The 27762-nt window shown below is 44.4% G+C and overlaps 1 protein-coding gene and 1 non-coding gene across 3 annotated transcripts; one reads left to right on the top strand and one right to left on the bottom strand.

Moving 5' to 3' along the window:
- Nucleotides 1-2522: 2522 nt before the first annotated feature.
- PGLYRP4 (peptidoglycan recognition protein 4) lies at nucleotides 2523-20232 on the bottom strand. 2 transcript variants are annotated; one of them, XM_007977093.3, is made up of 8 exons: nucleotides 20184-20232; nucleotides 18343-18432; nucleotides 17395-17608; nucleotides 15314-15432; nucleotides 13847-13999; nucleotides 12615-12813; nucleotides 9411-9529; nucleotides 2523-2945 (listed from the first exon to the last, which is right to left on the bottom strand). In XM_007977093.3, the coding sequence occupies exons 1-8, from the start codon at nucleotides 20230-20232 to the stop codon at nucleotides 2767-2769; spliced, it is 1122 nt and encodes a 373-aa protein (XP_007975284.3). In that variant the 3' UTR covers nucleotides 2523-2766. The 2 variants fall into 2 exon arrangements, with proteins under 2 accessions (XP_007975284.3, XP_037853481.2); XM_037997553.2 differs by lacking the exon at nucleotides 18343-18432 and having other exon boundaries at nucleotides 17395-17596.
- On the top strand, nucleotides 3615-3721 carry LOC119624554 (U6 spliceosomal RNA). The gene has a single exon (XR_005240719.2). It is a non-coding gene; the product is annotated as a U6 spliceosomal RNA (small nuclear RNA).
- Nucleotides 20233-27762: the final 7530 nt, after the last annotated feature.

Genomic DNA, 27762 nt, shown 5'->3' with positions numbered 1-27762 from the left:
TGATCAGGTTTCTGGGCCCTTGCAGTGAGCAAAGGTAAAGTTATTTAAGATGAAACACCTCATATGCTCATAAATGAATTCACTCTGTTATTTTTTAATTCACATCCAGGGACACAGTGTATCACTGAACCTCTGCTGTGTTCATCTGTATCTCCTTGTCCCACACTGAGAATCCTACTTCAAAAACACTGGGGATGATGGAATTAGAATAGCACATAATTACTCATTTGTTTGATTCAACATCTCATACTAAACTTTCTTCTAATAACAATATTAATATCAGAACTACAATATGATTACTAAAATGGTTTTAAAAATTAACTTGCTGATGCTCTCCTTATTCTCTCCCCAGTTTTTTACAGTTCTACCTTATACTACACTGTCAGAGTTCATAACCATTACATACAATACTATTTTTCTAATAACCTTCATTTGGTCTTAATTTTTCAAGTAAATATATATTAAATGCTTACCACCAGTCATAATGCCAGTGTCTCTCCAGTTATTTTGGTCATTTTTAAAGACATTCTTTTGTAGGTTCTTACAAAGAGTCTCATGAGAATAATATTCACAGAATTCTTCCATGTTTATGAGAGTTTATTTGTGACCTTTGTACATAAAAGTCAATTTAGTTGAACATAATCCTTGGATCACATTTTTTCTTATTTTTAAAACATTTTATTATATTTTCTCCTAGTCCAAAATGTTGTTGTCAATAAGTCTGATGATATTTTTCTCTCTTATTAGTAATTTGTTTTTGGTTTTTTTCCTGAATGCCCAAAGGATATTTTCCACTAAAGAGACTGAGTTCTTAAAAATCCATTAGTTCAGCTAGACCTTATGTTTGCATTCATCATTTTGAGTGCATCTTTTCTGGTATGAAGTGTGCCCTTTAAAAACAAAATTTCAAAATTTTTTTATTTCAGGAGGTGTTTCTAGCATAGTAGTTTTGAATATTTGTTCTGTTCCTTTACTTCAATTTTCTTCTTTAGGGACTCCAGTTACATGTGTCTTGTATCTTCTTTGCCTATGTTTTACATTTATCACTTTCTCTCTAATTCTTTTAATCTTACTTTTTAATTTATCTTTTATTTTAGAATTTTCCTTCATTTTATCTTATTTTTCTTTAAAGGCATTATCCATTATGTGCATCCACTTTTAACGTTTTTTAACTGGTTATTTCTGAAATGGATATTTCCTTTATTTCTTATTCTCTTCTGAGCCCCATTACCTTGTTTCTGAGTTTTTGTACTTTCCATTAATTGTTCTTTCATATCTTCTATTATTTTCCTAATTATTTTAGCTCAGTTTGAAATTGCAGTTTATAGTTTTCACCCATAAGCATGTCTTTATGTAATGCTTTTATTTTCTTGATTCTGCTCCTGATTCTATTTTTATCTTAAAATAACTTTATGTGGGTTTGAACCTCAAGTATTTTCTGTTGTTTATTGTATGTATTAGCTTTCCTCAACTTTAAAGAAGATATATGGTGTTGAGTAGCTTTTTTAATTCAATCACTCTGGAACACCTTCTTCTATTATTTTTTTCAAGTAAATGTTCAACATTATGATGGCTTATATTCAGAGAGCTTCTTGCTCCACTGCCTTTCCACACTTTCATGTGAGCTTCTTTTCTATTTTTATTTTTTTTATGTCTTATGCCTGGACTCAATTAGATTCTGTTTCCAGCAGTTCTCCCCTGTACTTTGTTCTAGAAGGGAATTTTATCTGGCTAGTTTTGAGAGGCATAAGACCCAGACCGTTCCAGTTCCCGCCGATCTTACTGCAGAATCCTTTGTGCTTATACACCATTGGGGTGTGCAAAAAGGCCTCTTGATTTTAGATGCTAAGCTGTCAAAAATTTTGGGTAAAATCATCTTGGTTATTTTAGGTTCTCATGTCCACCAGACACTCTGTTGTTTCTCTTTGCTTCCTCTTACACAGATGCTGGTACCATATAGATCTTATGGCTCTTGGACTGGGAGGGAACAGAAATGCAGAAAATGCTGGTGGTACGGGGGCACTGTCCAGAAAGTTCTCCTCCAAATAGGGGATAATGTAGTGAATTGGCAAGGTGAACATGAATTTGGATCTCTTCATTCATTTATTCATCCACTTATCTAATAAATATCAGAACTTATTAAATTTCAGACACTGCTGAGAAACAGAGGACATATAGATGAATAAAATACAGTTCTTCCCCTGGAGAAACTCACAACCAAGTAGCAAGGATAGATATATCTATAAATAATGACAGCCCTTAAATAAGGGCTGCATCCAAATACATACAAGTTTATGTGTAAGAAAGAAGAGTGGTCACATTGACCTGAGTTATGGGTGAGGGGTGATGGGTGGGAAGGGGGCTGCCAGGCAGACACCAGGGGAAGGCTCACCTGGCAGAGGGGCATGGAGAGAGAGAGAGAGAAGGAGAGAGAGAGAGAGAAAGAGAGAGAGAGAGAGAGAAATGAAACAAGAACCAGTCCATTGTCTCACCTGGCTGAGGAGTTGGGTTTCCAGGGGAGAGGAAGGTAAGGAGAGAAGAAGTCTGGACTCAGACTCAGAGGACTGTGAATGTCCAGCTATGAGGTTTGTAGGCCCTTGGAGGATGTTGGCAGGAGAGGGCATGATCATCCCAACCTCAAAAAAGGAAGCACAGGATGGGGTGGCAGGGGAGGAGGACACAAGGTGTTGAGCCAATGTGGATGGTAAGGACAAGAGAGACCTGACAGGGGAGGGAGAGCAGTCTCAGAAGGACCTGGGGCTTCTCTCAGTGTTTGAAATGAGGCCAGGTGCTGATGATGTTGTACAAAGCCTGCCCAGGAGACAAGGTTTGGGCCACATCACTGTGGCCCACCAGCAGGTAGTTGGGAGTCAGGTACCCCTTGACCGTGGCACACTGGATCAGGTCTTGGGCTGCCTCTAGTGCTGCAGCATTGGGTGGTGTACCTGCAAAACACAGCAGTCCATTGTCCACAGGATTACAGGGCACCCTGCAAGATAGAACATATTCCCAGAACCCACCCTCATCACAAAGCTAATATATTCCACTGTCGGCAGCCTCCCTAGAGACAGGCAAAAAAACAAGGCCAAGATTTCTTAGTGCCAAAGTTTTCCTGAATCAAAAGAGCCAAGCCTGGGATAATATATTCTTCTGGGGATATACAAAGCTTTCATCCCCTGCAAAAGTTTAGCCTGGTAGTTCTTTATAAGGATGCAATTTAGCACCCCAGAGGACATTTGGCAATGTCATGAGATTTTTTTGATTGTGAAAACTGGGATGCAGGGGAATGCTAGTTGGTAGAAGCCAAGGATACTGCTAAACATCCTAGGACAGGACAGTCCCCTACAACAATGAATTATCTGAGCCAAAATGTCACTTGTACTGTGGTTGAGAAACTTGATTTAATCACACATGTGCTGCCTGTACCCTTTCATGTCTAGCTCAGTGCTCAGCCCAGTATCAAGTCACAGTCCTGGTTCACCCCATCCACTGACCCAATGCCCATTTTAGTATGGGCCATGTCACTGAATCAGCCCCAGTGACATGGCCTCATCTTTTCAGAGGTTCATTGAAAGATCCTTGAGTCTAAACAAACCGATTAAAAGCTTTGAGTTGTTCTCACTTTGGTAGGACATACTTTAAAACTGAAATGATATAGAGAAGATTAGTGTGGCCCCTGAGGTAGGATGGCATGCAAATTCGTGAAGCATTCCATATTTTTAAGGAAAAATAAAGTGTTTCCTAAACAAGAAAATGCTAAGGGAATTTGTCACCACTAGGCTGATCCTATAAGAAATGCTCAAAGAAGTTCTACACATGGAAACTAAAGGACAATACACACTATCATAAAAACATATGAAAGTATAAAACTCACAGGACTTATAAAGCAATTACTCAATCGAGACTGCAAAGCAACTGGATAGCCATTAACATTATGACAGGAATAAATCCTCACATATCAATATTAACCTTAAACATAAATGAACTAAATGCTTCACTTAAAAAATATAGGCTGACAGAATGAATAAAAACACAAAATCCAACCATATGCTGCTTACAAGAAACCCCCTAACTGGTAAAGACATTTACAGACTCAAAATCAAGGGTGGAGAAAGATAATCCATTTAAATGGAAACCAAAAAGGAACAGGAGTTGCTATACTATATCAAGTAAAACAGACTTTGAGTCAAAACAGTTAAAAAAAAAAAAAGATAAGGAAGTTCATTATGTAATGATACAAGGGTCAATTCAATAAGAAGATATAACAATCCTAAATACATATGCACCCAACACGAGAGCACCCACATTCATAAAACAAATACTGCTAGACCTAAGAAAAGAGATGAATGGCGATATAATAGTAGTGGGGAACTTCAACACCCCCCTGACAGCACTAGACAGATCATCAAGGCAGAAAATCAACAAAGAAACTCTAGACTTAAATTGGACTCTAGGCCAAACAGACCTAGCAGACATTTACAGAACTTTCTAGTCAATGATGGCAGAATATATATTCATCTCTTCTGCACATGGAACATTCTCAAAAACAGACCACATACTAGGCCACAAAGCTAGCCTCAATAAATTTTTTAAAAATTAAAATCATATGAAGTATCTTGTTGGACTACAGTGGAAGAAAACTAGAAATCAATACCAACTAACTCTCAAAACTATACAAATACATGGAAATTAAACAACCTGCTCCTGAATGGTCATTGGGTAAATGATAAAATTAAGGCCAAAGTTAAAGATTTTTTGAAATGAATGAAAATAGAGACACAACATACCAAAACCTCTGGGATACAACAAAAAACAGTGATAAGATGGAATGTTATAGCATCAAATGCCTCTGTCAGAAAGATAGAAAAGTCTCAAATTAACAACCTAATGTCACATCCCAAAAAACTAGAAAAGGAAGAACAAACAAAACCCAAAACTAGCAAAAGAAATAACAAAAAACAGCAGAACTAAATGGTATTGAGACCAAAAAAGAAATAGAAAAGATCAATGAAACAAAAAGTTGGTTATCTGAAAAGATAAACAGAACTCACAGACCACTAGCTAGATTAACCAAGAAAATAAAGAGATAAGATTAGAATACCCACAATCAGAAATGATAAAGGTCACATTACAGTTGGTATCACAGAAATAACAAAAGATTGCCAGAGATTACTATGAGCATCTCCATGCACACAAACTAAAAAACCTAGAGGAAATGGATAAATTCCTGGAAGTATACAATATCCCAAGACTGAACCAGGAAGAAATAGAAATCATGAATAGACCAATAACAAATAATTCAATTAAATCAGTAATTTAAAAAAGAGTCTCCCAACAACAAAAAGCCCAGGACCAGATGGATACACAGCCGAATTCTACCAGATGTAAAAGGAAGAATACGAACCCTACAAAAACTGTTCCCAAAAATTGAGGAGGAGGGAATCCTCCCCAACTCATCTACAAAGCCACTCTGATACCAGCACCAGGTAAGGACACAATAACAACCAAAACTGCAGGCCAATATCCCTGATGGATATCAATGCAAAAGTTCACAACAAAAAACTAGCAAACTAAATCCAACAACACATCAAACAGTTAATTCCCACAATCAAGTGGGCTTTATTCCTGGGAAGCAGAGATGGTTCAACATATGCAAATAAGTAAATGTGATTCACCACATAAGCAGAATTAAAACAAAAATATATAATAGTTTTGATGCAGAAAAAGCATTCAATTAAATCCAATATTACTTCATGATAAAAACTCTCAACAAACTAGGCATCAAAAGAACATACCTCAAAATAATAAATCTATATATGACAAAATCACAATCAACATCATACTGAATGGTAAAAAGTTAAAAACATTCCCCCTAAGAACTGGAAAAAGACAAGGATGCCCGCTTTCACCACTCGTATTCAACATAGTATTGAATAAAACAATCACGCAAGACAGAGAAATAAAAGGCACCCAAATTGGAAAAGAGGAAGTCAAAACATCTCAGTTCACTGATGATATAATCTTACACCTACAATACCCTCAAGGCTCCTCCAAAAGACTCCTATATTTAATAAATGATTTCAGTAGTTTCAAGACACAAAATCAATGTACAAAAATCAGTAGCATTTCTATACACCAATAACAATCAAGCTAAGAACCAAATCAAGAACTCAATTCCATATACAATAGCTACATATAGATAGATATAAATATATAGATACACCTATATATGTGTTATATATAGCTATGTATATGTTTGTATGTATATATGTATATGTTTGTATGTATATATGTATTCCTAGTATATATATGTATCCTAGTGTATGTATATATGTATATACACACACACAGTAGGAATACATATATATCTGTGTGTGTATACACACATACACACACACACATATACTAAGAATACATTTAACCAAGGATGTGAAAGAGCTCTACAAGAAGAATTACAAAACACTGATGAAAAAAAATTGTAGGCTGGGTGCGGTGGCTCACGCCTGTAATCCCAGCACTTTGGGAGGCCAAGACGGGCGGATCACGAGGTCAGGAGATCAAGACTATCCTGGCTAAAACGGTGAAACCCTGTCTCCACTAAAAAATACAGAAAAATTAGCTGGGCATGGTGGCGGGTGCCTGTAGTCCCAGCTATCCAGGAGGCTGAGGCAGGAGAATGGCGTAAACCTTGGAGACGGAGCTTGCAGTGAGCTGAGATTGTGCCACTGCACTCCAGCCTGGGCAACAGAGCAAGAGTCCGTCTCAAAAAAAAAAAAAAAAAAATGTAAATGGCACAAACAAATGAAAAGACATCCCATGCTCATGAATTTGAAGGATCAATGTCATTAAAATGACCATACTGCCCAAAGCAATCTACAGATTCAGCACAGTTCCTATCAAATTACAAACATCATTTTTCACAGAATTTGGAGAAACTATTCTATAATTCATATGGAACTAAGAAAGAACCCAAATAGCCAAAGCAATTCTAAGTAAATAGAATAAAGCTGGAGGTATCATATTACCTGACTTCAAATTATACTACAAAACTATAGTAACCAATTAGCATGGTACTGGTATAAAAACAGATACATAGATCAATGGAACAGAATAGAGAACCCAGAAATAAAACCACATAGCTACTCAACTGATCTTTGACAAAGCTGACAAAAATACACACCAGGGAAAGGACACCCTATTGAATAAATGGTGCTGAGAAAATTGGATAGTCACATGCAGAAGAATGAACCTAGACCCACATATCTCACTGTATACAAACATTAACTCAAGATGGATTAAGGACTTAAATGTAAGATCTCAAACTATAAAAATCTTACAAGAAAACCTAGGAAGAAACTCTTCTGGAAATTGACCTAGGCAAAGCATTTATGACTAAGTCCTCAAAAGCAAATGCAACAAAAACAGAAAAAAGACAAATGGGACTTAATTAAACTGAAACGTTTCTTCACAGCAAAAGAAATAATCAACAGAGCAAACAGACAACCTACAGAATGGAAGAAAATGTTGGCAACCTATGCATCTGACCAAGAGCTAATATCTGGAATCTACAAGGAACTCAAACAACTTAGGGGAAAAAAATCAGCTCATTAAAAAGTGAGCAAAAGACATGGACAGACATTTTTCAAAAGAAGACATGCTAGCAGCCAAAAACCATGAAAAAATGCTCAACATTACTAATCATCAGAGAAATGCAAATTAAAATCACAATGAGAAACCATCTTACACCAGTCCGATTGACAGAGATTGAGACCATCCTGGCTAACATAGTGAAACCCCATCTCCACCAAAAAATACAAAAAAATTAGCTGGGCATGGTGGTGTGCACCTGTAGTCCTAGCTACTCGGGAGGCTGAGGCAGGAGAATTGCTTGAACCCAGGAGGTGGAGGTTGCAGTGAGCCGAGATCACGCCACTGCACTCCAGCCTGGTGACAGAGCAAGATTCTGTCTCGATAAATAAATAAATAAATCAGTCAAAAAATAACAGATGTTGCTGAGGATGCAGAGAAAAAGGAATGCTTACACACTATTGATGAGAATGTAGATTAGTACAACCTCTATGGAGATTTATCAAAGAGCTAAAAATAAAATAGCCATTTGATTCAGCAATCCAAATAGTGAGTATCACCCCAAAGAAAAAGAAATCATTATATCAAAAAGACATTTGCACTTATATGTTTATCTCAACACTATTCATAATAGCAAAGGCATTGAATCAACTTCAATGTCCGTCAATGGATGAATGAATAAAGAAAATGTGGGGTGTGCCTGTCTGTGTGTGTGTGTGTGTGTGTGTGTACACCATGCAATACTATTCAGTCATTAAAAAATGAAATCATGGTGCGATGGCTCACTTTGGGAGGCCAAGATGGATGGATCACGAGGTCAGGAGTTCAAGACCAATCTGGCCAACATGATGAAAGCCTGTCTCTACTAAAAATACAAAAATCAGCTAGATGTGGTGGCATACACCTGTAGCCCTAGCTACTTGGGAGGCTGAGGCTGAAGAATCGCTTGAACCCAGGAGGCAGAGGTTGCATTGAGCCGAAACTCCACATTGCATTCCAGCCTGGGTGACAGAGCAAGACTCCACCTCAAAAAAAAAGAAAAATGAAATCATGTCTTTTACAGCAACATAAGCGGAAATAGAGGCCATGTTCCTAAGTGAAATGACTCAAAAACAGAAAATGAAAAACTACATATTCTCACTTATAAGTGAAAGCTAAGCAATGAGTACACATTGGCACACAGAGTACAATAATAGACATCAGAGACTTCAAAAGGTGGGAAGGGGAGAGCAGGATTAGGGACAAGATGTTATTTAATAGGTACCATGTACACTACTCAGGTGATGGGTACACTGAAAGCCCAGCCTTCACCACTGTGTAATAGATCCATGTAGCACAATATATCCATGTAGCCCCTAAATCTATAAAAATGAAAAAAAAAAGTGAAATAGAGCTCTGAGCCATGACAATTCTCAGTGTGAACTCTCAGTGCAAAGACTGGGGCTCACTGTGGCTTTGGCATATGTCTCTACAAATGCAAAGTGTCTCTACATTGTTGTCATGGTAACCAAGAGAGGATGAATCTGCTGACCAAGATGAGCTAAAAATAAGCACAAAGATCTTTTCCCCTTGCTTTGCATGTTCCTTACATACTGCAAGAAAGAGACATTTGGCTGGGTGCAAAGGAGGGTGGATGTAGGGTAAGCATTATGTCTGGGGATCTCTGGTCACACTCAGCTGAGTCAAATGTTGGATTGGAAGCTGGGTCAATCAAGCATATGCAGGCACTAAAATGACGCTTGAGACTGAGACTTTGTCTTCCATGTCAGATGCTCTCTTTCAAATACCATGCAATGACCCTACTGCCCAAAGTATCCACTTACCTGTGAAGGTGCCCATGAAGGTAATGCCCAGAGCAATGTCTTCGTAGCCAGGGGTGGAGGAGCCTTGGACATTCCAGCCCACCCCTTCATAAATGGCACCATCCTGGCCCACCAGGAAGCTAGAGGACCACAAGGGGAGATGGAGACCAGCATGAAACTCTGGAATTGCTTCTCTCTTTCATGTATTAATTTATTCATGTCTTTACTGCTTCAGACTTTGATTATCTATTGGATTCTAAGCACTGGGTTACAGAAACAAGACAGAGTCCTTGCCAATGGAGTGCTGGTAAACTAGCCCAGGGGGAATGAGGGAGGCAGAGTAAGGAGACGGAATCCCAGTTTACAGCATATACTGATTTCTGTGGTGTAAACCTCTCACTATAGCAGATTTCAGGTGACCAACAATTTAACAACCAGCTCTCAAAATTCCAGAATCTCTAACAATCAGCTCTCATGAGCTGGCACGAGTCCACTCAACTCCAGCACACCCCTGCAGCCCCCAAGTAGCTCACAGTCAATAAAGAAAAAAGAGAATGACAGCTTTCAATCCCTACGCCTTTTCTCCTTCTCACCAAGAAAACAGTTTCCCCCAAGGTGACCCAGGATCTCCTTACCATTAAGTACAACGTAAACTTCCCCAATCTTTCCTGACTTGATCTCTCTGTAAGTTTGACTCTGCCACCCCTCTTGACTTCTCCAAACATTCTCTTCCCTTAGCTTCCAACACACCACATTCTCTTGGCTTTCTTCTCCAGCTGCTCTCCCTCCACACCTCATCTTCCTGCACCCTTTTATTAAATGTGGGGTTCCTCAGGATGCTATCCTAAGCCCTCTTCTCCCCTTACTCAACACAGGACTAACCCATCCACTTCCTTGGCTTCAGTTGCCATCCATGAAAATCCACATGTTCACAACTGGACCCATCTTCTTCCTCATCTGTTCCCCTTTCTGGGATTCCCATCTTGATGAAAGGCATGGTCGCATACCCACTGGCCCCAGCCAGGAATACAGGCATCAGGCCACCCACTTCATCCACTCATTAACCCAGGCTTGTCAATGATGTCTCCCAACTACACTCCCTGATCTGCCCTGAGCCCTGGTCCTTAACCATTAACCTCCACTGACCTCTGAAATTCCTCCACTTCTCTCTGTGACCTCTGCTACCATCACAGGGATGTCACCACTTAGTCCTGCCTGGATTGCTGCACAGTCCTCAGATCTCACTGCCTCCAGTTCCACCCTTTCCCATCCAATCTATTCCTAAAGGGTAGCCAGACTAGTCTTTCTAAAATACAAATCTTACTGTGTCAAAACCCTGTTTTCAGTCCCTCAGCACTGAGTGCACACACCCCAGCTTAAGTTACAAGATCCTTCTGACATGGGCCCTGTGTGCCTCCCCAGCATCAGCTCTCCCGCACCCCTCTTTGACATCTATATTTATCCTGATGAACTTCTCTCAGCTGCCTAAAGGCACCTTTCTCAGGCTGGAATTCAGTCCTTTCCACGGAGCCCTTTCCCACTTCCTGAATCACTCTTCCTGCTTCCTCCTCCCACTCACCCATGAGGCCCCAGCTAATCTGATGATCCCACAGAGATTGCTTCCTTCACTCCCATTTTCCTGGCATCCTAAGCCTCCCGTCTACCCTTCATGTGTCCCTTATCATAATGTTTAACCTACCCTATTAGAACTTATTTGTTTGAATTATTTTTCTTCCTCACTAAAGCATTGGCTCCATTCAGGCAAGAACCATATCTGTGAGGCACATCCAATGGCACCCCCAGAGGATAGTCTTGTGCCACGCAGAGTACACATTCAATTACATGTTCTGTGAATTGTAATCTATGAGGCAGGGAGTGTGTCATCCCGACCACAGAGCACCTCAAGGAAAGAAAATGACACTGTCATAATGCTATAATAGAAGAGGATACAATACAAGGTCCAAGTCAAGGGACAGGCAACTACCCTCTGAGACCTGAATGGAAAAAGGGAACGGACCTCCCCTCAGCCTCCACCACTTTCCAGTTTAGGCTTTCCAAATTTACAGTCAATTTTCAACTATCCACTCTCATTAAAGACAGCTACGCTGCAAGCAATCCTGTACGGCGGGACCTAGCAAAGCACTTGGTAGGTTCTGATACGTCATAGATGTTGGAGGGAAAGTTTTCTCCTATCTTGAAAAGATACTAAAATGGGGACAGAGAACAGGGAGGCCAGGGAGGGGAAAGACAGTCAGCCCAGAATCATGTACCAAGCGATGGTAAATTCATCACTAAGCCATAAATGGCCCTAGAGTTAAGGGCTCCTTCTATGAATGTGCATGAATATGCCAAATGGGCGAGCAGTAGCCTTTCCTGAGATTTAAAATTTAGTGTGATTGTTCCTGATGGGACATTACATGGGGTCTAACCCCGGATGTCTTATCTGCAAGCTCTGAAAGCATCCTTCAAGAAATTTCTATTTGTTTTGTGGATTATTTGTTTTGTGGACTATTTGTTTTGTGTGTTTGTGCGGCAGTTTTTAAAATCAGTACTTTTTAATGGAAACATCTTGATCAGAAATGTATCACAGGATTTTGAGACCCTTTAAGATAATGTTTAATAGGGGAAAAAAAGAAATATTTACTCTTGCACTTAGGTCGGTGTGTTACTTATTAAAGAATCACAGACCTTAGCATTACAGAAATCAGAAGATAGTATCTGGTCTCTCCCCCGCCTTCAGACAGGAAGGATATTCTTCACAAGAAGATTGGTGGTTTCTAGAAACAGAGAAGCAGCACGAGTCTACCCTGAGGGGAAACCACTTCAGGTTGTAGCAAAGTGAGCAGCAGAGTCCCAGCCTCTGAGTAGTAGGCGGTGGTTACACAAACAAAGCACAATCTTTCGATTATCTTTTCTACAGGTACCACAGTCTTGCATGCGCACTGCTTCCTCCAGTGACTTTTTGGCAGAGTTTTAGCATCCATCATGCCAGTTTACTACCTTTAGTAGGTACACGTCTTGAGAACATGTTTGGGCAAATGACTACCCCCTTGGCTATCTCCTAAGTAAGACCCATGCAGGGTCGTGTGATGAATCCATTTGGTTATCCATACAGTGCCTCTCCTATGGTGACTACCCAGTAAATAGTTCCCTTTCCTCTTCCTTTCAAAGGTTCAGTTTCTGCCCCCAAGGGAAGAGAAGCCCACAGTACCCAGACCCACTTACTTATAACCAATGTCGCACGACTTGAGCCTGTCTATGTAGACAGACTGGATGTCCCGGACCAGCAAGCGGCACTCATCGGAAATGTTGCAGGTCCTCCCGGCAGTGTGGATAATGATGCCATACTTCGCTGGGAGGGTCATCCTGGGACAGTGGGTCTCCCTGGCCCCCCACGCAGACCGTGGGACAATGCTGGGGCAAGCTGAGGTAGGGCAAGAAACCACAGAAGGTTCATCTTCCCCATCCATGCTAGCCACTTCTCCACTGTAGGCTGACAAAATGCTCAGGACCCTCAACTTCCCAAACCCTTCTAGGTCTCCCACCCTGACCCAAACAGTGAGACTTGAGAGCAGACAGTGTCCCACAGTGGGAAATGGACATTTTATTCTAAGAATATGTCTTTGAGTCATTTGTAATCCATGAAACTCTCCGTCAGTGTAAGCGATCATTTATATTGACAGATGGCACCAGAGATCAAATTTACTCAAGGATTTAACATAATGGAGATGAATCTTCTTTCAATCTTGATTAAGCTCAAGAAAAGGCTGAAAGTGCTTATTAAATTTACTTGTTTTGATATTGCTGCTTGCCAAACCCAAAATAGTATCCACCTTTTATTATCTGAATTATGTTAAGCTCTTTCTTTAAAGTCTGTATAAGTGGTGATCTAAGTTTTCTGCAGCACTTCAGTCTATTTGTGTTGTTTTGGTTTTTGTATTCAGAAATGTGTGTCAGTGTGTGTGTGTTCATGTGTAAACATATCAATGTATAAATATGTGTATAAATACATCTAGTCCCTTTCCATTGTTTCCTCCCTTGCACTTTTCTCCGTATAACGTACCAAATATGTCACTTATTTATTTGCTTATTGTCTTTCTCTGCCCTCTAGACTGAAACTTCACGAGGCCAGGGACTTTTGCTTTTCATTCCTTCGTATATTTTCAGAGTCTAGAAGGTGTTCAGTAAATGCTTGTTGAGTGACAGAAGAAAGGAGTGTGCATATATGACACCAGGGATAATGCTATGGCTCTTTCATATGAGGAATCTGGGGAATAAAGAGGTGGCCCGGAGGTTTCCTCTCAAGATTTGCCAGCCCCAAGAGTTCAGAGAGTTGGGTGGCCTGTTGCCTAACAGAAGGAATCTAATGAGCCCTACTGAAAAGGTCACTCCCAATGGTGTTTGCAAGTTAGTTGGGGTGAACCCAGTGGCAGGCCCAGTAGGGTTGAAGGTCTTACCTTTCTTCAGGCTCGCCTTCTGTCGAGGGGCCAGGCAGTTCTCACCTTTCACAAGAAGCGGCTGAACATAGTTGGATGACAGGCGGCCCTTCTGGACAGCATAGGAGATTAGGTTTTCCATGGCTGACAGGGCAGCAGGGCTGGGACTGTGGCCTGGAAGAGAGAAATCTGTGGGAAACCTCCACCCAGCCTGAATAGTTTCAGGGGATCTTTTCGGGGAGGAGGAGATGTTCTGCCAGCCCCTGCACAGCTGATGGAGAAGAAGAAAAGGGAACAGGTTATGCCTCCAGTTGGAGAGGCTGGGAATTAAGGATCTGCCTGGAAAGATCTCTCAGTGACTCAAAATGAAGTCCTTTTCCATCCCAAATACCTGCCAAACTTCACCCCCTCTCTCCATGAAAGAGCTCAGAAGCAGCACCAAGCTCAGCAGCACCCGCCAGGTCAGGCCAGGGTTTCTCATCAGAAGGGGACCCCTCCAGGTGTGTGCCAGACTCTTTGCCTACAATAACTCATTTAATCCTCAGCACAAACCTCTGAGAGATGCTATTATTAACTGCATGATTTGTGAAGAAGAACTTGAGGCTCCAAGAAGTAACATGCTCAAGATCCCAAGTTAACAACAAATGGAAATGAGTAGTCATGAAAACAAAAGCAAAAACAAGATAAACACAGAGTCCTCTGGAATGCTGGGGAAACCACCCAGGAGCTGGAGGTAAAAGATACAGACCATGTTCTGATTCCTCTCCTTCTAGCTGTGCCACTTGGAGTCATCGACCTCTCTGAATCCCAGGCTGCACCTCTGCACAACAGGGGTTATTAAATCTACCTGAACTATCTCAAAGGGTACTGGGAGAGGAAAATGAGAAACTAGGTATGCAAGATCTCTGTTAACAGCAAAGGGTGCACAAATTCAAAGGAATGGTCCTGGAGTACGTATGTTAGGATGCATGTGGCAAGGGGCCTTGGAGCAATAGCCCAGAAAGAAGTGAAAGAGAGTCAGAGATTAGAGGACTCAGAGTTGTTTTTTTTTTTTTTTAGAAATATATAGAAAATCTAGTAGTAAGAGATGAAAGGAAGAGGTGCCTGGCAGGAACTTGGAAAGCATGGCCCACAGTCACAGAATGGTCAGCGCTCAAGAGGAAGATGTGATAGTCATTGACGTAGAGGAGAGAGCTGAAGCCCAGATAAGCTTGCAGAGAGACGACTGGTTAGCCATTGAGATGGCTAGAGGAAGAGGAGCCTGTTTACAGGAGTTGAGAAGGATGCCAGGCTAGTAGGAAGAGACCCTTCACAACATCATTTCCTGGAAATCGAGGAAGAAGAGAATTTCAAGAGAGAGTGGGTCTTCAGAGAAGTATGAGAAGGATAAGAAGACAGCAGAGTAGCAGACAACTACTTCCCATGAAGTGGCTCCTGAGACAAAGGATTAGAGAATTCTTTGGAGAAGGTCAGCGTGATAACTGTTACCTTTCTTAGTGCCGAAGAAGGCAAAGCCCAGGGAGATGTTGTTGTAGCCTTGGGTGTGCACTCCTTGGATGTTCCAGCCAACACCTTCGTACACCCTGCCATCATCCCCAACCAGGAAGCTATGGAGCAAGATAATACTGGTTTCATGGCTGGCACTGTAGGACATTCCTCAGAGGGGAAACCACTTACCCAGCCTCAAAATGGAGAAGGGCTGAAGCCATGTTCACTAAAAGGAATTTGTACGAACTCTTCCCAGACACTGGAAAGAACAAGTCATTTATACTAGTCCTTAGAATTCAGAAGAAACCACTCTCACACTCCCTACCTCCATCCCTTTTCAGAGGCTGCAGTTTTACCATAAATCATTCTACATACTCAGGAGAAGAGGTCCTAGAGGTTCCACAGTAACTAACACTGACATGACCACACAATGGAAGGGTCTTCTGTCTTCCACACTTCCTTAAACATAGCTCTCCTTCCTCCTCCAAAGTGTGTGCTGTCTGTGTGATCCATGCAGAGTTGTTCATTCGATTTCTCCCTGTCAAGTAACTGTCCTACATAGACTTCCCAAGAAGTAGCTCCTGAGACAAGGACGAGGATGCAGGCACTTTATTTGCAAAGGGACCTGACAGAGCAGGAGCACCATCATCTCAGACAAACACCACCACTTTAAGTTCCAGCTCCCTTTCTAGCCTCATGTATTTCAAGGAAATCACTTCTCTTCTAACAACAAGCAGCCAGAAAGAGCAGACAGTAAAACACAGATAAGACAGCTCAGGCACAGAGGGAGGCGGGGGGAAAGTCTCTTGGGTAACTGCCAAACTTCACCCTCATACAACTGGCCCCAGTAAAACAGTGGGCCTGAATAAGCACGTTCCTTTCCCTTCAGGTGCACTAAGACATGGAAGCTAAAAGCAGACTGGGGGGCAGTGGGAGTATGCCTGCAGCTGAAGAAGGATGTATGGGAACAGACGCACAACTCTCCCTCCCAGATAAGCACAACAAAGACACAGAAGCAGTCCAAGCCTCTGATAAATTTTCCCACCCTGAATCCTTAAAAACTCTTAGTCTGTAAGAGATTGGGCTCTGACCTAACTTGGCCAGAAGCCTCTCTCAGTTTTGTTTTTTCTGAAATAAACCTGCCCTCAACTGTCAAGCCACCTTTCATGTTTCTTTCCTCTGTCTTCAATTCTTGCAGGATCCCAGAAGCCAGGGTGAGGAGAGTGAGACAGAAGGAAGAAAGCCAGCAAAGTGTGTGAAATTGGGCTGACTCACAGGGGCCACCCGCAGCTCCACCCCACCCTTTGGCCTTCCCAGGAGCTGTGTACATGCGCTTTAGAACTGCCTCTCAGAAGGGCTAGGGTTGAGGAAGCTACACACCAATCACTGCCCCCCACAAAGGCATTTACTCCCTTTTGTCGTCAGGGGCTAGGGGAAGGTCTGAAGCAGGAAGGCAGAGAGATGTGTTGGACACTTGAGGCAGGAAGCCATCACCACACTCAGGAACTGTCCATAGCTAGTCAAAGTCAGAGGTGAGCCAGAAGCATGTGGTATGGACACCAGTAGGAACTACTAGAGAGATCATTACAGCAACTGATGGACAGTTGCCTCACTGAGACCAGAGCCCATGTGTGTGGTATGGAGGAACACACCAGGGATGAAGAGAGCCAGTTTAGGCTCCATGAGTCCACAGATGTGTGACCTCAATTTAATCAGCCTCCCTCCCTTGGGCCCCTCTCCCAGGGCAAAGAGATGGTGACACCTGCCTACCAGTCGCGGGAGCTAAAGCCCTCATGTATGTAATTTGTGGTGTGCTGTGTAAGCCAGGGTTGGGGGAGAGTAGAGAATACAGTTATTACTTAACCTTCCTTGCTTCCTTCCGGGAGCTCTCAGAGACAGGCACCTCACAGAAAAAATCCAAAGGATTGGGAGTTTCATGAGGGTTTTAAATATTTTATTCATTATAAAACATATAGGACCACAACCCAGAAAATGAGGAAAAGGGATGAGAAGGGACAGGAGAAGCATCCCAGGGAAGCAACACTGACTATTTGCCTTGGGACCCAGACCCAGCCTCTTACTTGTAGGCTACGTCACACCCGCTGTTGTTGTGGACATGATGGGCCTGCAGTTCCCGCAGTCTCTGGCTGCAGACTCTCTGGTCGTGACACTCCAGTCCAGGGACATGGTGTATAACAAGAACATTCACTGGCGCGGTCAGCTGAATACTGCAGCCAACAGCTTCTGCCCCCCACGCCTTGCGAGAGACCGGGGTGGAGACATCTGTGGGGAGGCCTTGGGGACGTCATTCAGCGCACCTGCCCCATCACTACCACATTAGCGGGCCAAGCTGAACATGCAGGCATGGGCTGTGTCGGCCCCATAGTAGTGGAAGAGCCTGAGAAGGAAGCCTTCAACAGGCAGGTACACCTGCCCTGCTCACCTCTGCAACCCCATCTCTCCAACACTCACCCCCAACACAGACTCTGCACCCGGCCAGGGAACCTAATGCTTTGTTTCCCCATCCCAGAATGTCCCCTACTCAGCTCCTGCCCTGCTGTGTTCCAGGCCCTGCACTTCAGGAAGCATCACCTGCTTATCCCTGGGGAAAGCCCTGAACAGCCTGGCTTGGTGTCACCTCAGCATTCAGCATGTGCTCTCTGATCATTTCCTCTGTGGCTCTGAGTGTTCCCTGAGGGGACTGCACCTTCTCCCCCAAGCAGGGAATGTGTTGCCCCCTCAGTCTGAGGACTCCCTGAGGGCAAGGTTTGGGTCTCCCTCCACAGGGGCTCCCTGTCTGAAGAGGCTGTTTCCCCCCTTCCTGGTTTTCTAGCCCTCCAGCACCAGCCTTCCATTCCACGGACCTAGGGCAATTAATGCAGGTGGTTTACTGGTACTGCTCTCTGCACCTCAACCCCATTTGCCCCCTCCCCAGTCGCATGTGGCTCTGCAGACCTCAGAAACATTTCCGATCACATGAAAAACCCCAGCTGGTCCCCAAGCCCCCTTACTATCCAGATCCAGTTTACCTTTTTCAGTGAGCTGGGGGATGTTCTCCAATGGGTTCTGAAGCCCCTCTGATACCTGTTTAGCTTGTGTTTTGTTCCAGGAGGAATCACCTGCAAAGGAATATCCCATTTTGCATCAGAGAGCACCAATACCAGCCATGGTGGTGGCACCAGCTCTGAACAGAAACAGCCATCCCCTCTCCACTGCCCCTCTGCCTCCTCAAATCCCAGAGCCCCCTCTAAGAAATCCCTCTGGACTGACCAGAGGGCCACCTCTAATAGCAGCAAGTGGCATAGTTTCTTCCCACGCCAACTCTGGGCAATCCCCTGGGATAGGCAGGGAGTTGGAAATGTTATCGTTTTCTCATGAGGTGTATCTACACACACAATTGGCAAAAAAAAAAAAAAAAAAAACGTGGAAATGTATTCAGACACTTCAAAACCACAAAGTCCTCTCCTGTGTGCATTATTTTACCAAAGTAATGGGGAAGCGTGTGTGGAGAACGGGTTAGAATTACCTGCATGGCTCAGACCAGTTTCCCCAGGATTAATTTTAGGGACATGTGCTGTGCCCATTCTCCTGTCTGAAGGCCCATGGGGGATGGGCAGGGTGTGTTGATTGAGACCCTTACCCGCAAGGAGCTTTCTCTTATTGACAAGCACAAACCCAAGCCATGGGTTGAACTCTGATTAACGTCATAATAATACAAATGCAATCCTTGCTCCTGCTTATCTGCTTTTAGTGCCCACGTATTGCTATACCTTCAGGTGCATTATCTCATTTAATCCTCACAGTGAGTTTAGGAAGTCATAACTTTCTCAATTTTCAGGTGGGAAAATAAAGCATTATAGAGCTGAATTGCTTGTTTAAAATCATTCCTAGAGGCAGAGCAAGGACTTGAATCCAGGTCTATAGGCTCCAAGTTCTGTGCTCTACCTACGATCTATTCTTTTGCCTTAAGAGAGAGTAGGTTTTTATTTTGGTGGGGGGGTTGTTTTGTTTTGTTTTTTGTTTGTTTGTTTGAGACCGAGTCTCACTCTGTCACCAGACTGGAGTGCAGTGGTGCAACCTCGGCTCACTAAAACCTCTGCCTCCCAGGTTCAAGCGATTCTCTCATGCCTCCCTCCTGAGTAGCTGGGACTACAGGTGTGCACCACCATGCCCGGCTAATTTTTGTATTTGTAGTAGAGATGGGGTTTCACCATGTTGGCCAGGATGGTCTCGATCTCTTGACCTCATTATCCATCCACCTCGGCCTCCCAAAGTGCAGGGATTACAGGCATGAGCCACCATGCCCAGCCAAGAAAGAATAGGTTTGTTTTGTTGTTGTTGTTGTTGTTGTTTGTTTGTTTGCTTTTGTTTTTGAGACAAGTTCTCGCTCTGTCACCCAGGCTGGAGTGAAGTGGCAAAATCTCTGCTCACTATAACCTCCACCTCCCGGCTTCAAGCAATTCTCCCACCTCAGTCTCCCTCCCAAGTAGCTGGGACTAGAGGCACATGCCACCACACCCAGCTAATTTTTGTATTTTTAGTAGAGATGAGATTTCACCATGTTGGCCAGGATGGTCTCAATCTCTTGACCTCGTGATCCACCCGCCTCGGCCTCCCAAAGTGCTGGGATTACAAGCGTGAGCCACCACCCCTGGCCAAGAGAGAGTAGGTGTTTGTTTGTTTGTTTGTTTGTTTTTGAGACAAGTTCTTGCTCTGCCACCCAGGCTGGAGTGCAGTGGCGGGATCTCGGCTCACCGCAGCCTTGAACTCCTCAGGCTCAGATGGAGAGTAGGTATTTTTTAAATTCCTATTACGAGACTTTAGGATCACCCTTCTTGGTTGCTCTTTGGCCCAGGGAAAGAAAACTTACCCCAGGCCTGGAGACCCAGAGCAGAGAAGACAAGAAGCCACGGCAGCATCCCTACGCGGTCCCAGGACACCAACCCAGAGAGTGTGGATGGCAGCCTGAGACAGATGTTGACAGTTGTTAACATGACCATGCTCAATCTGCAGAGTGTCCCCCACCCTGACTGCAGGGGGTGCCGTCCGACTCCTCTACCATCCTGTGGCCTCCTGAGGGCCAGCACCTGGCTCAGGCTTCTCAGGGCCCCCAGCACACAGCAGGTGCTCAGCATCCCTGAACTATTATTACCCGAGCAACTGAATTTCATCACGTGCCCACCGTGTGCAAGGCCTGTGTATACACTTGCACATGCAGTCTTATTTAATTAGTCCTCACCCTAATCCTGTCATGTAAGACTGTTAACCCCCATTTTTACAGACAAAGGAAGTAAGATCCAAGAATGGTACAACCAAGAAATCCAGACTCATATGGATGGGTCTGATGCAGAGAATCCCTTCCCCGCTGGGAATATGCCGGGTGAGGGAGATATAGGAGTAGCAGGGGTTCCTAGTTCTAGGGCAGAGGAAATCCAACCCTTAACACCCTTTCTGGTGGATTCCAGTCCCTTTGCTGGAAGAGGGCTTCTGAAGAAGAAACACACACTCAACTCACAGATACCTGTGGGTCCTGTGCTGTTCCAGCCCAGTAGGTCAGAGTGCAGTCGGTTTGCCCCTCATTGGCCGGCAGCTCCTTCCCTTCCAGACTTGGCCTCCAGGCCCTGCCCTCTTTCACCAGCTGGTGCCTTCTCCTCCAGCCTTAACTCTCTCTGGCCCTAGAGGGCACTCCCTCCCTGGGAATGGAGCAATCGGGCTCCAGCTTCCCAGAGAGAAGAGGAGAGCTCAGGATCCCTAACTAAAGATGGAAGAGAAGGGGAAGGCTCTGAGCCAGCTCCTTTCACAGCACCTGGAGAAATGCAAGTGGGACCAGACTCAGGCTGAGAGCACCTGGGGACCCGCCCTGTGAATAAGCTCAGGTAGCTCCTCCCTGGGAAAGGGCAAGATTGCCCAACACTCCGGAGAGTTCGTGCTCAGCCCCAACCTGGGAAAGCCTGCAGGGCCTGATGGCTGTGTCTGCAATATCTAGAAACTTCCTACCTGTGAAGATCTGCTCCGGGAGTCTGAAGACTGTGGATTGCAGTCACTCACCAACACTCCCTTTTACCAGGGTCATGAGCAGGGTCAGGATGGACAGAGAGAAACTGGAAAGTACAATCTCAGGAAACAGCTCACGATGCCTAATTCCACCCCAATAGCCTACATGTCTGCCCACCATCCTCCCACCTGCCGCTCCCCACTGTCGGCATCAAGCTGCCACCCACCACAGAAAGCCTCCCACAAACCAAGAATCTCCAGCTCCTCGCCATGTTCCAGTTGTCACCTAATCTCATTCCACATTCTGCAACCTGAACTTCCAGGCCTTGAATATTCACAGAGGAAACTCTCCATGACACTTTCCAAGAACACAGTAGGGTTCAGTCTTCACGGGGACCTGCAGAGCCTCTCATGGGGCAGCCTCCCTAGACACTGAGGAAGTGCCTTGAATCCAGAACAGTTGCTCTCAGTGAGCTGCAGTCCCACTCTCAGCCCCAGCTCCCCAGGAGCGCTCTCTGGATGGGGCCCCTTGCATGCACCAGGTCTACCTGGCATTCACCCCAGTCATGCACCCAGACCCAGGCTGGAGCTGTGTGATGAGCAGGGGCTGCTAAGCTCTGTCCTGGGGCAAGGATTAACGTGGGGCAGAACCAGAGACAGAGATGAAGGAGACCAAGAACTGGAGCCTGGCACCAGCACTGTAGAGACCTGGCGATTTCCCCAGCCTGGCAGCATGCTGTTTCTCCATGCCTTTAGCTGGCTGCCCATCCTAACTGAGTAGAACAACTCTCAAAATGAGAAGGTTTCTGGGCTTGCATCCAGGGCACCAAGGACTTGAGGAGACTCGGTTCCCCTTTTTGGAGGGGTTTGGGGAGGGGAAGCCCAAGGGGAGGTTGGGTGGTGGCTGCCTAAGGGGACCACCAGATTCTCTGCCCCATCCAGAGACCAAGAGATTCTTGAGGACTAACAGACTGAGGGCTGTCCGGGACGAGGGCATCAGGAGGGAGGAAGAGAGCAGTGTGGGTCGTCCCTCTCTGATTCTGTGAACTCAGAATCCCAAGAGGACCTCCTAAGTCCTGAATTATCCGGCCCCCAGCCCCATCTCACTCCACACTGCCAGAGCAGGCTCCCAGTGCTCTCTGCCCTACCTCCCACCATCTCAGGACCCTTCCCAAGTGCCCAGCCTCGCTCCCCACCTGCAACCAGAGGCTCCACTTCATCCTGGCATCTTTGGAAAGGGCTCCGTGACTAGTCGGGACTGGTAGAGTCTCAGAGTCTCTCTTCTCCATTCTAGCACCTGTCATGAATTGTAATTATAACCTCCTCAAGACAGTTCCCAAGTCTATCTCTTTACCTGCCTTTAATAATATCATTGCTTATATTTACTTTTTTTTTTTTTTTTTTTTTTTTTTGTCCTCTGTCTTAAGCTTCCCTCCAGTTGTGAACTTCACAGAGGTGGAAATTATACTTTACTCTGTAGTCTCGGGGCTTAGCATAGTGTCTGGCATAGTGCTGACGCACATAAGAAACTCAATAAGTACTTGCCAGATAAAGAAAGAAGGAAGGAAGCAAGGAAGGAAGGAAGGAAGCAAGGAAGGAAGGAAGGAAGGAAGGAAGGAAGGAAGGAAGGAAGGAAGGAAGGAAGGAAGGAAAGAAGGGAGGGAGGAAGAGAAAGAAAGAAAGAAAGAAAGAAAGAAAGAAAGAAAGAAAGAAAGAAAGAAAGAAAGAAAGAAAGAAAGAAAGAGAAAGAGAGAGAGAAAGAAAGAAAGAGAGAAAGAGAAAGAAAGAAAGAAAGAAAGAAAGAAAGAAAGAAAGAAAGAAAGAAAGAAAGAAAGAAAGAAAGAAAGAAAGAAAGAGAGACTTAAACAGGACACACTTTTAAAAGGTGTCAAAAGAAGAAATGGAAAGGAAAAGCAAGCCAGCACACCCACCTGCTTCAAATAATGCATATCTTCAAGTACCTAAGGCAGTGGTTCTCAAAGAGTGGCCCAGGGGAACCTGGGGGACCCCAAGGCCCCTTGGGGGGTCCTATCTTCAAGTACCTAAGGCAGTGGTTCTCAAAGAGTGGCCCAGGGGAAACTGGGGGACCCCAAGGCCCCTTGAGGGGTCCATCAGATCAAAACTAATTCCAGAACAATATTCCCCGAACTGCCCACCACAGGAAACTGCCCATAAACCAAGACTCCCGGCTCCTCACTTTCCTTGCTGTGCTAATATTTGCACCGATGACACAAAAACAGTAGTCGATAAAACCATTGGAGACATGAACCTATGTGTGGCGTCAAACTGCACTAGCAGTCCTCTTATTGCTCACAATGTATTCTTTCAAGAAAAGGAGCCTCACTTAGGAATGTTCTTAATAAAGCAGTGAGAATTATTCATTTTATTAAACCTCAACCCTGATTCTCTCAAGGAAAAGCATTTTTGTGCTAGAGTTGTGAATTGAACCAGCCACTTTTGCATGAACGCCATGAACAAATAACATAGAACAAATGATGGCCAAACTATGGATACTTATATTCGGGTATGCGGCATACATTTTCCTAAAAATTAACAAAGTGAGCTTTTCACTTCCAGGAAAACAACTAGAAATTGTTAGCATAATAAAATTGGAACTTTCAGGCAAAAATATGAACTTTGGAAAATTTGTGTCTGCCACCATGACTTTGACAGCTTCCCAATACTTGAAGACTACTGATGAGGTCAGTGGTGATGTTAACAAATGTGGTGGGGGTTTTTTGCTTTTTTTGTTTTGTTTTGTTTTGTTTTTGAGACGTAATCTATCTCTGTTGCCCAGGCTGAAGTGCAGTGGCACGATCTCTAGTCACTGCAACCTCTGCCTTCCCAGGTTCAAGTGATTCTCCTGCCTAGGCCTCCCAAGTACCTGGGACTACCGGCATGTGCCACCACACATGATTAATTTTTTTGTATTTTTAGTAGAGACGGGGTTTCATAGTGTTAACCAGGATGGTCTCAATCTCCTGACCTCGTGATCTGCCTGCCTCAGCCTCCCAAAGTGCTGGGATTACAGGTGTGAGCCACCATACCCAGCCAAATGTGGTTTATTTATATGTGTGTGTGATACATATAAATATGTATATATATTGAGTAATAAATGATGTCAGCATTTAGAAGATGTACATAACTCAGTTAACCAATATTTTCCAAATGATCAATATATGAAGTCACAAAGTCACAAAGTTTGGATAAAAGATCCATTAAATTTTAAGATGGACCAGTTGATTCTAATGTAACAGAGAACAAAGAATTCACTGATATGGTTTCAGACTCTACGTTGCAACTAACCTTTGAGAAACCACCACTTGTTGGGTTTTGATGTAATACGAGAGAAGAATATCCACAATTATATATTTAAAGGCTATTAATGTATTCATCCCCTTTGCAACTACTTATCTGTGAGAGATTGGATTTTCTTCAACTCTTCGACCAAAGCAACATATAGCAATACCTTGTATGCAGAAGTAGATGTGATAATCCAGCTGTCTTCTTTGAAGCCATACAGTAAATAGGTCTGCAAAATGTAAAAAATAAACACTCTTCTCACTAGCTTTTGATATATATATATAATTATTTTTAATCGTTTAAAAATGTGGTAATATGTAATGTGTTTGTTAATGGTACTTTAAGTGAGTTAATAAATCATTTTAAATTTTTTAAACTTTTAATGTAAGTAAATATTGATACATATAATCCACAAAAGCTCTTCGGGATACTCAATAACTTCTATGCGTACATATAAAAGGATCCAGAGAGCAAAAAGATTGAAAACCTGGGGCCAAGGGAATCCCACAGCCTGTCCTGATGCAGATAGACCACAAGGTGGCAGCATGCGTCCTCTGATAACTCCGGAGACACCTTCACTCACTTGGAGTCTCTGAGCAACCTCTTTTCTCCGTCACTCCCCACCACTTCCTTTCTTACCTTCATGCTTCTGTGTTGCACGTCTTTTTTTTTTTTTTTTTTTTTTTCTAACTAGCTTTATCCACCAACGCCTTCATAATTACAGGAAATAGCAATCTCCTAAGCATAAGTTCTGGCCAAACCAAGCCAGTCATTCATTTTATTCTGCAAACATTTATCAGGTGTCACTCATATGCAAAGCTTATCATCCAGGGATGAGTACATTGAGAACACTGTTTTCAAGTAGTTAATAATCTGATGAGGGAGACAGATCCAAAGGCCAGTGATTATAATACCTGCTGAGTGTGAAAACCCTTTATTCTTTACAAAGGGCTGTGGACTTCAAAGGGAGTCCTGAGAGCAGAGGTCGCCAAAAGTCAGATGCTGAGATACTCGCCAAAAATTTCTGCAGGGATCTGGAACCTAGGCACATAGTGAGGGAGAAAGCCAGGTTCCCAGGAGATTGGGGAGGAGAAAGGATTGGAGCAACAGAAGCCAGGGGACAAAAGGGAATGCCAGCTTTCTCAATTTTGAAAGTAGTTTGTCTGAGAAATTAGGAGGACGGTGAGCAGAGACAGCCAAGGTGGAGACAGGGGGAGGGGTCCAGACTTGGGGAAGCTTAGGCTGAATGTCTAGGAAGCCAGATCACTGGAAGGTCTTCACTGTGGATGCTGGAGCGGCCCAGCATGGAGGCAGGGAGTGGGGCTGCGGTCAGCAGGGGGCCTCAGAGAACTCAGGATGGCCAGTCAATGGAGGCCACAAGGATGCCAGGGGTGGTCAAAGCTTGGTGTAGACTGAACCCAAACGTGGTAGGAAAATGGTCTGAAGCTACCCATGGATAGCTTCTCTAAGTCATCCTAAGGTACTAGAATCTAGAATGATCACTGGGGAAATGGGGGATGTCAGGGGGCTTGTGGTTAGGAGACCCATATCCAGAGATCTCCAAGGAAGAGCACCTGGGACTCCCAGCAAGGAGGAAGAGAGGGAGTGGAGGAATAGGCAGCAGGCTGGGCACAGCCTGAGTGGGGCTGGGCCTCAGGCATCAGTCCCTGTGAGGACAGGGACCTGACTTCACCTGCAGGTGGAGCAAGTAAGCCAGGAGACAGTGCCCAGGGGCCACGAGGCTAGTGGTAGTCATGGAGCCCACCAAGAGTCCATCAAAACTTGGAATCTGTGCTAGAAATGACCAAGGGTCAGCTGTCCCAATCTCCTTATGTAATGGATAAGAAAATGAAGGCCCGAACGTGGAAATCACTTCTAAAGACCACCAGCAAGTCTGGGAAAGCTAGCACTAAAACCCAGCTCAGTCCCTCAGTCTGGTCCCACTGTGTGCTTGCTATAACACCCCCATTACAACACAGGAGGGGCAAAGCTCCCCAAAAGGCCACAGTGGGGGCTGCAGAGAAGGGAAAGACAGACCCATAGTGGGTCCCAGGCATCTGGGAAAGAACACAACGATCTGATGGCAGCTGCAGGAGCCTCTGCCTGCCTGTTTGTTTGCTTGCTTGTTTGTTTGTTTGTTTGTTTGTTTGAGATGGAGTCTCACCCTGTCACCCAGGTCAGAGTGCAATGGCACAATTTCAGTTCACTGCAACCTCTGCCTCCCAGGTTCAAGCGGTTCTCCTGCCTCAGCCTCCCGAGTAGCTGGGACTACAGGTGTGCGCCCCCACACCAGGCAAATTTTTTTATTTTTAGTAAAGATGGGGGTTTCACCATATTGGCCAGGCTGGTCTTGAACTCCTGACCTCGTGATCCACCCACCTCACGCTCCCAAAGTGCTGGGATTACAGGCATGAGCCACCACGCCCAGCCACTTATTTGTTTTTTAACCCAAAAAGCCAAGCCCTTAACCTGGAGTCATTGTACGAAGCCAGGAAAATTGGCCTACCCACTTCATGCCCTAGCAGAAGGCTCTGAATTTCCCTGGAAAATCAGTACACAGAGGGGAAGACCCCCATCCCACCATCCCTCAATCCAACCTCTGGCCTCGGCTGGCAGCGAGGAGGCCGGTGGGGGGTCGAGCACCTACTGATCATGCCAGGAATTGTCTGCTCCGGTCAGAACCGGAATGGGTCGGCCCTGGTCTCACCTGCGCCTGGGCTAGCCTGGAACCTGGGGGCCTGCAGTGGCCTTCTTAGATGGGAGCCCACTGTCAGCATCGGATCCCCCAAGTGCAGACTCCCGTCTGTTTTGAAACCCTGACTGGCTGCTCACTCCCACCCACTGCTAAGCCTTCTCTCCCTCACTCCCAATTTTACTTTCCTTCTGAGTCAGCACTAAATGACCAGTCAGTGGCTCTGCAGAAAGTCACAGAACAGAGGGCGACAGGCCAGTGTTTATGCCACATTCACTCACTTCGTCATTGATTCATGCACTCCTGCATTTATTCAACCAACAAGCGTTCATCCAGTGCCTACTGAGCCAGCCCTTGCCCGGTGCTAAGACTTCAGAGGTGAGCACGCAGCATCCCTGCCTAGAGGAGCCACAGTGGTGTGGAGGAGTCAGAAAGTCGACCTGACAGTTGAGAGCTCCAT

The sequence above is a fragment of the Chlorocebus sabaeus genome, chromosome 20 (assembly GCF_047675955.1).
Source record: "Chlorocebus sabaeus isolate Y175 chromosome 20, mChlSab1.0.hap1, whole genome shotgun sequence".
NCBI classification, from domain to species: Eukaryota; Metazoa; Chordata; class Mammalia; order Primates; family Cercopithecidae; genus Chlorocebus; species Chlorocebus sabaeus.
Note: the sequence above shows the minus strand (reverse complement) of the source record. Positions and strands in the feature narration are given on the sequence as shown.

Bases quoted from the DNA above. Each gene is read 5' to 3' on its own strand.
- PGLYRP4 (XM_007977093.3), bottom strand. From the start codon at position 20,232: ATGCTGCCGTGGCTTCTTGTCTTCTCTGCTCTGGGTCTCCAGGCCTGG. The intron at 12,814-13,846 runs GTAAGACCTTCA...GCCCTACCTCAG, and splicing joins GAAGGCGAGCCTGAAGAAAG to CTTGCCCCAGCATTGTCCCA. The intron at 9,530-12,614 runs GTAAGTGGGTCT...GTGGTCCTCTAG, and splicing joins TCGTGCGACATTGGTTATAA to CTTCCTGGTGGGCCAGGATG.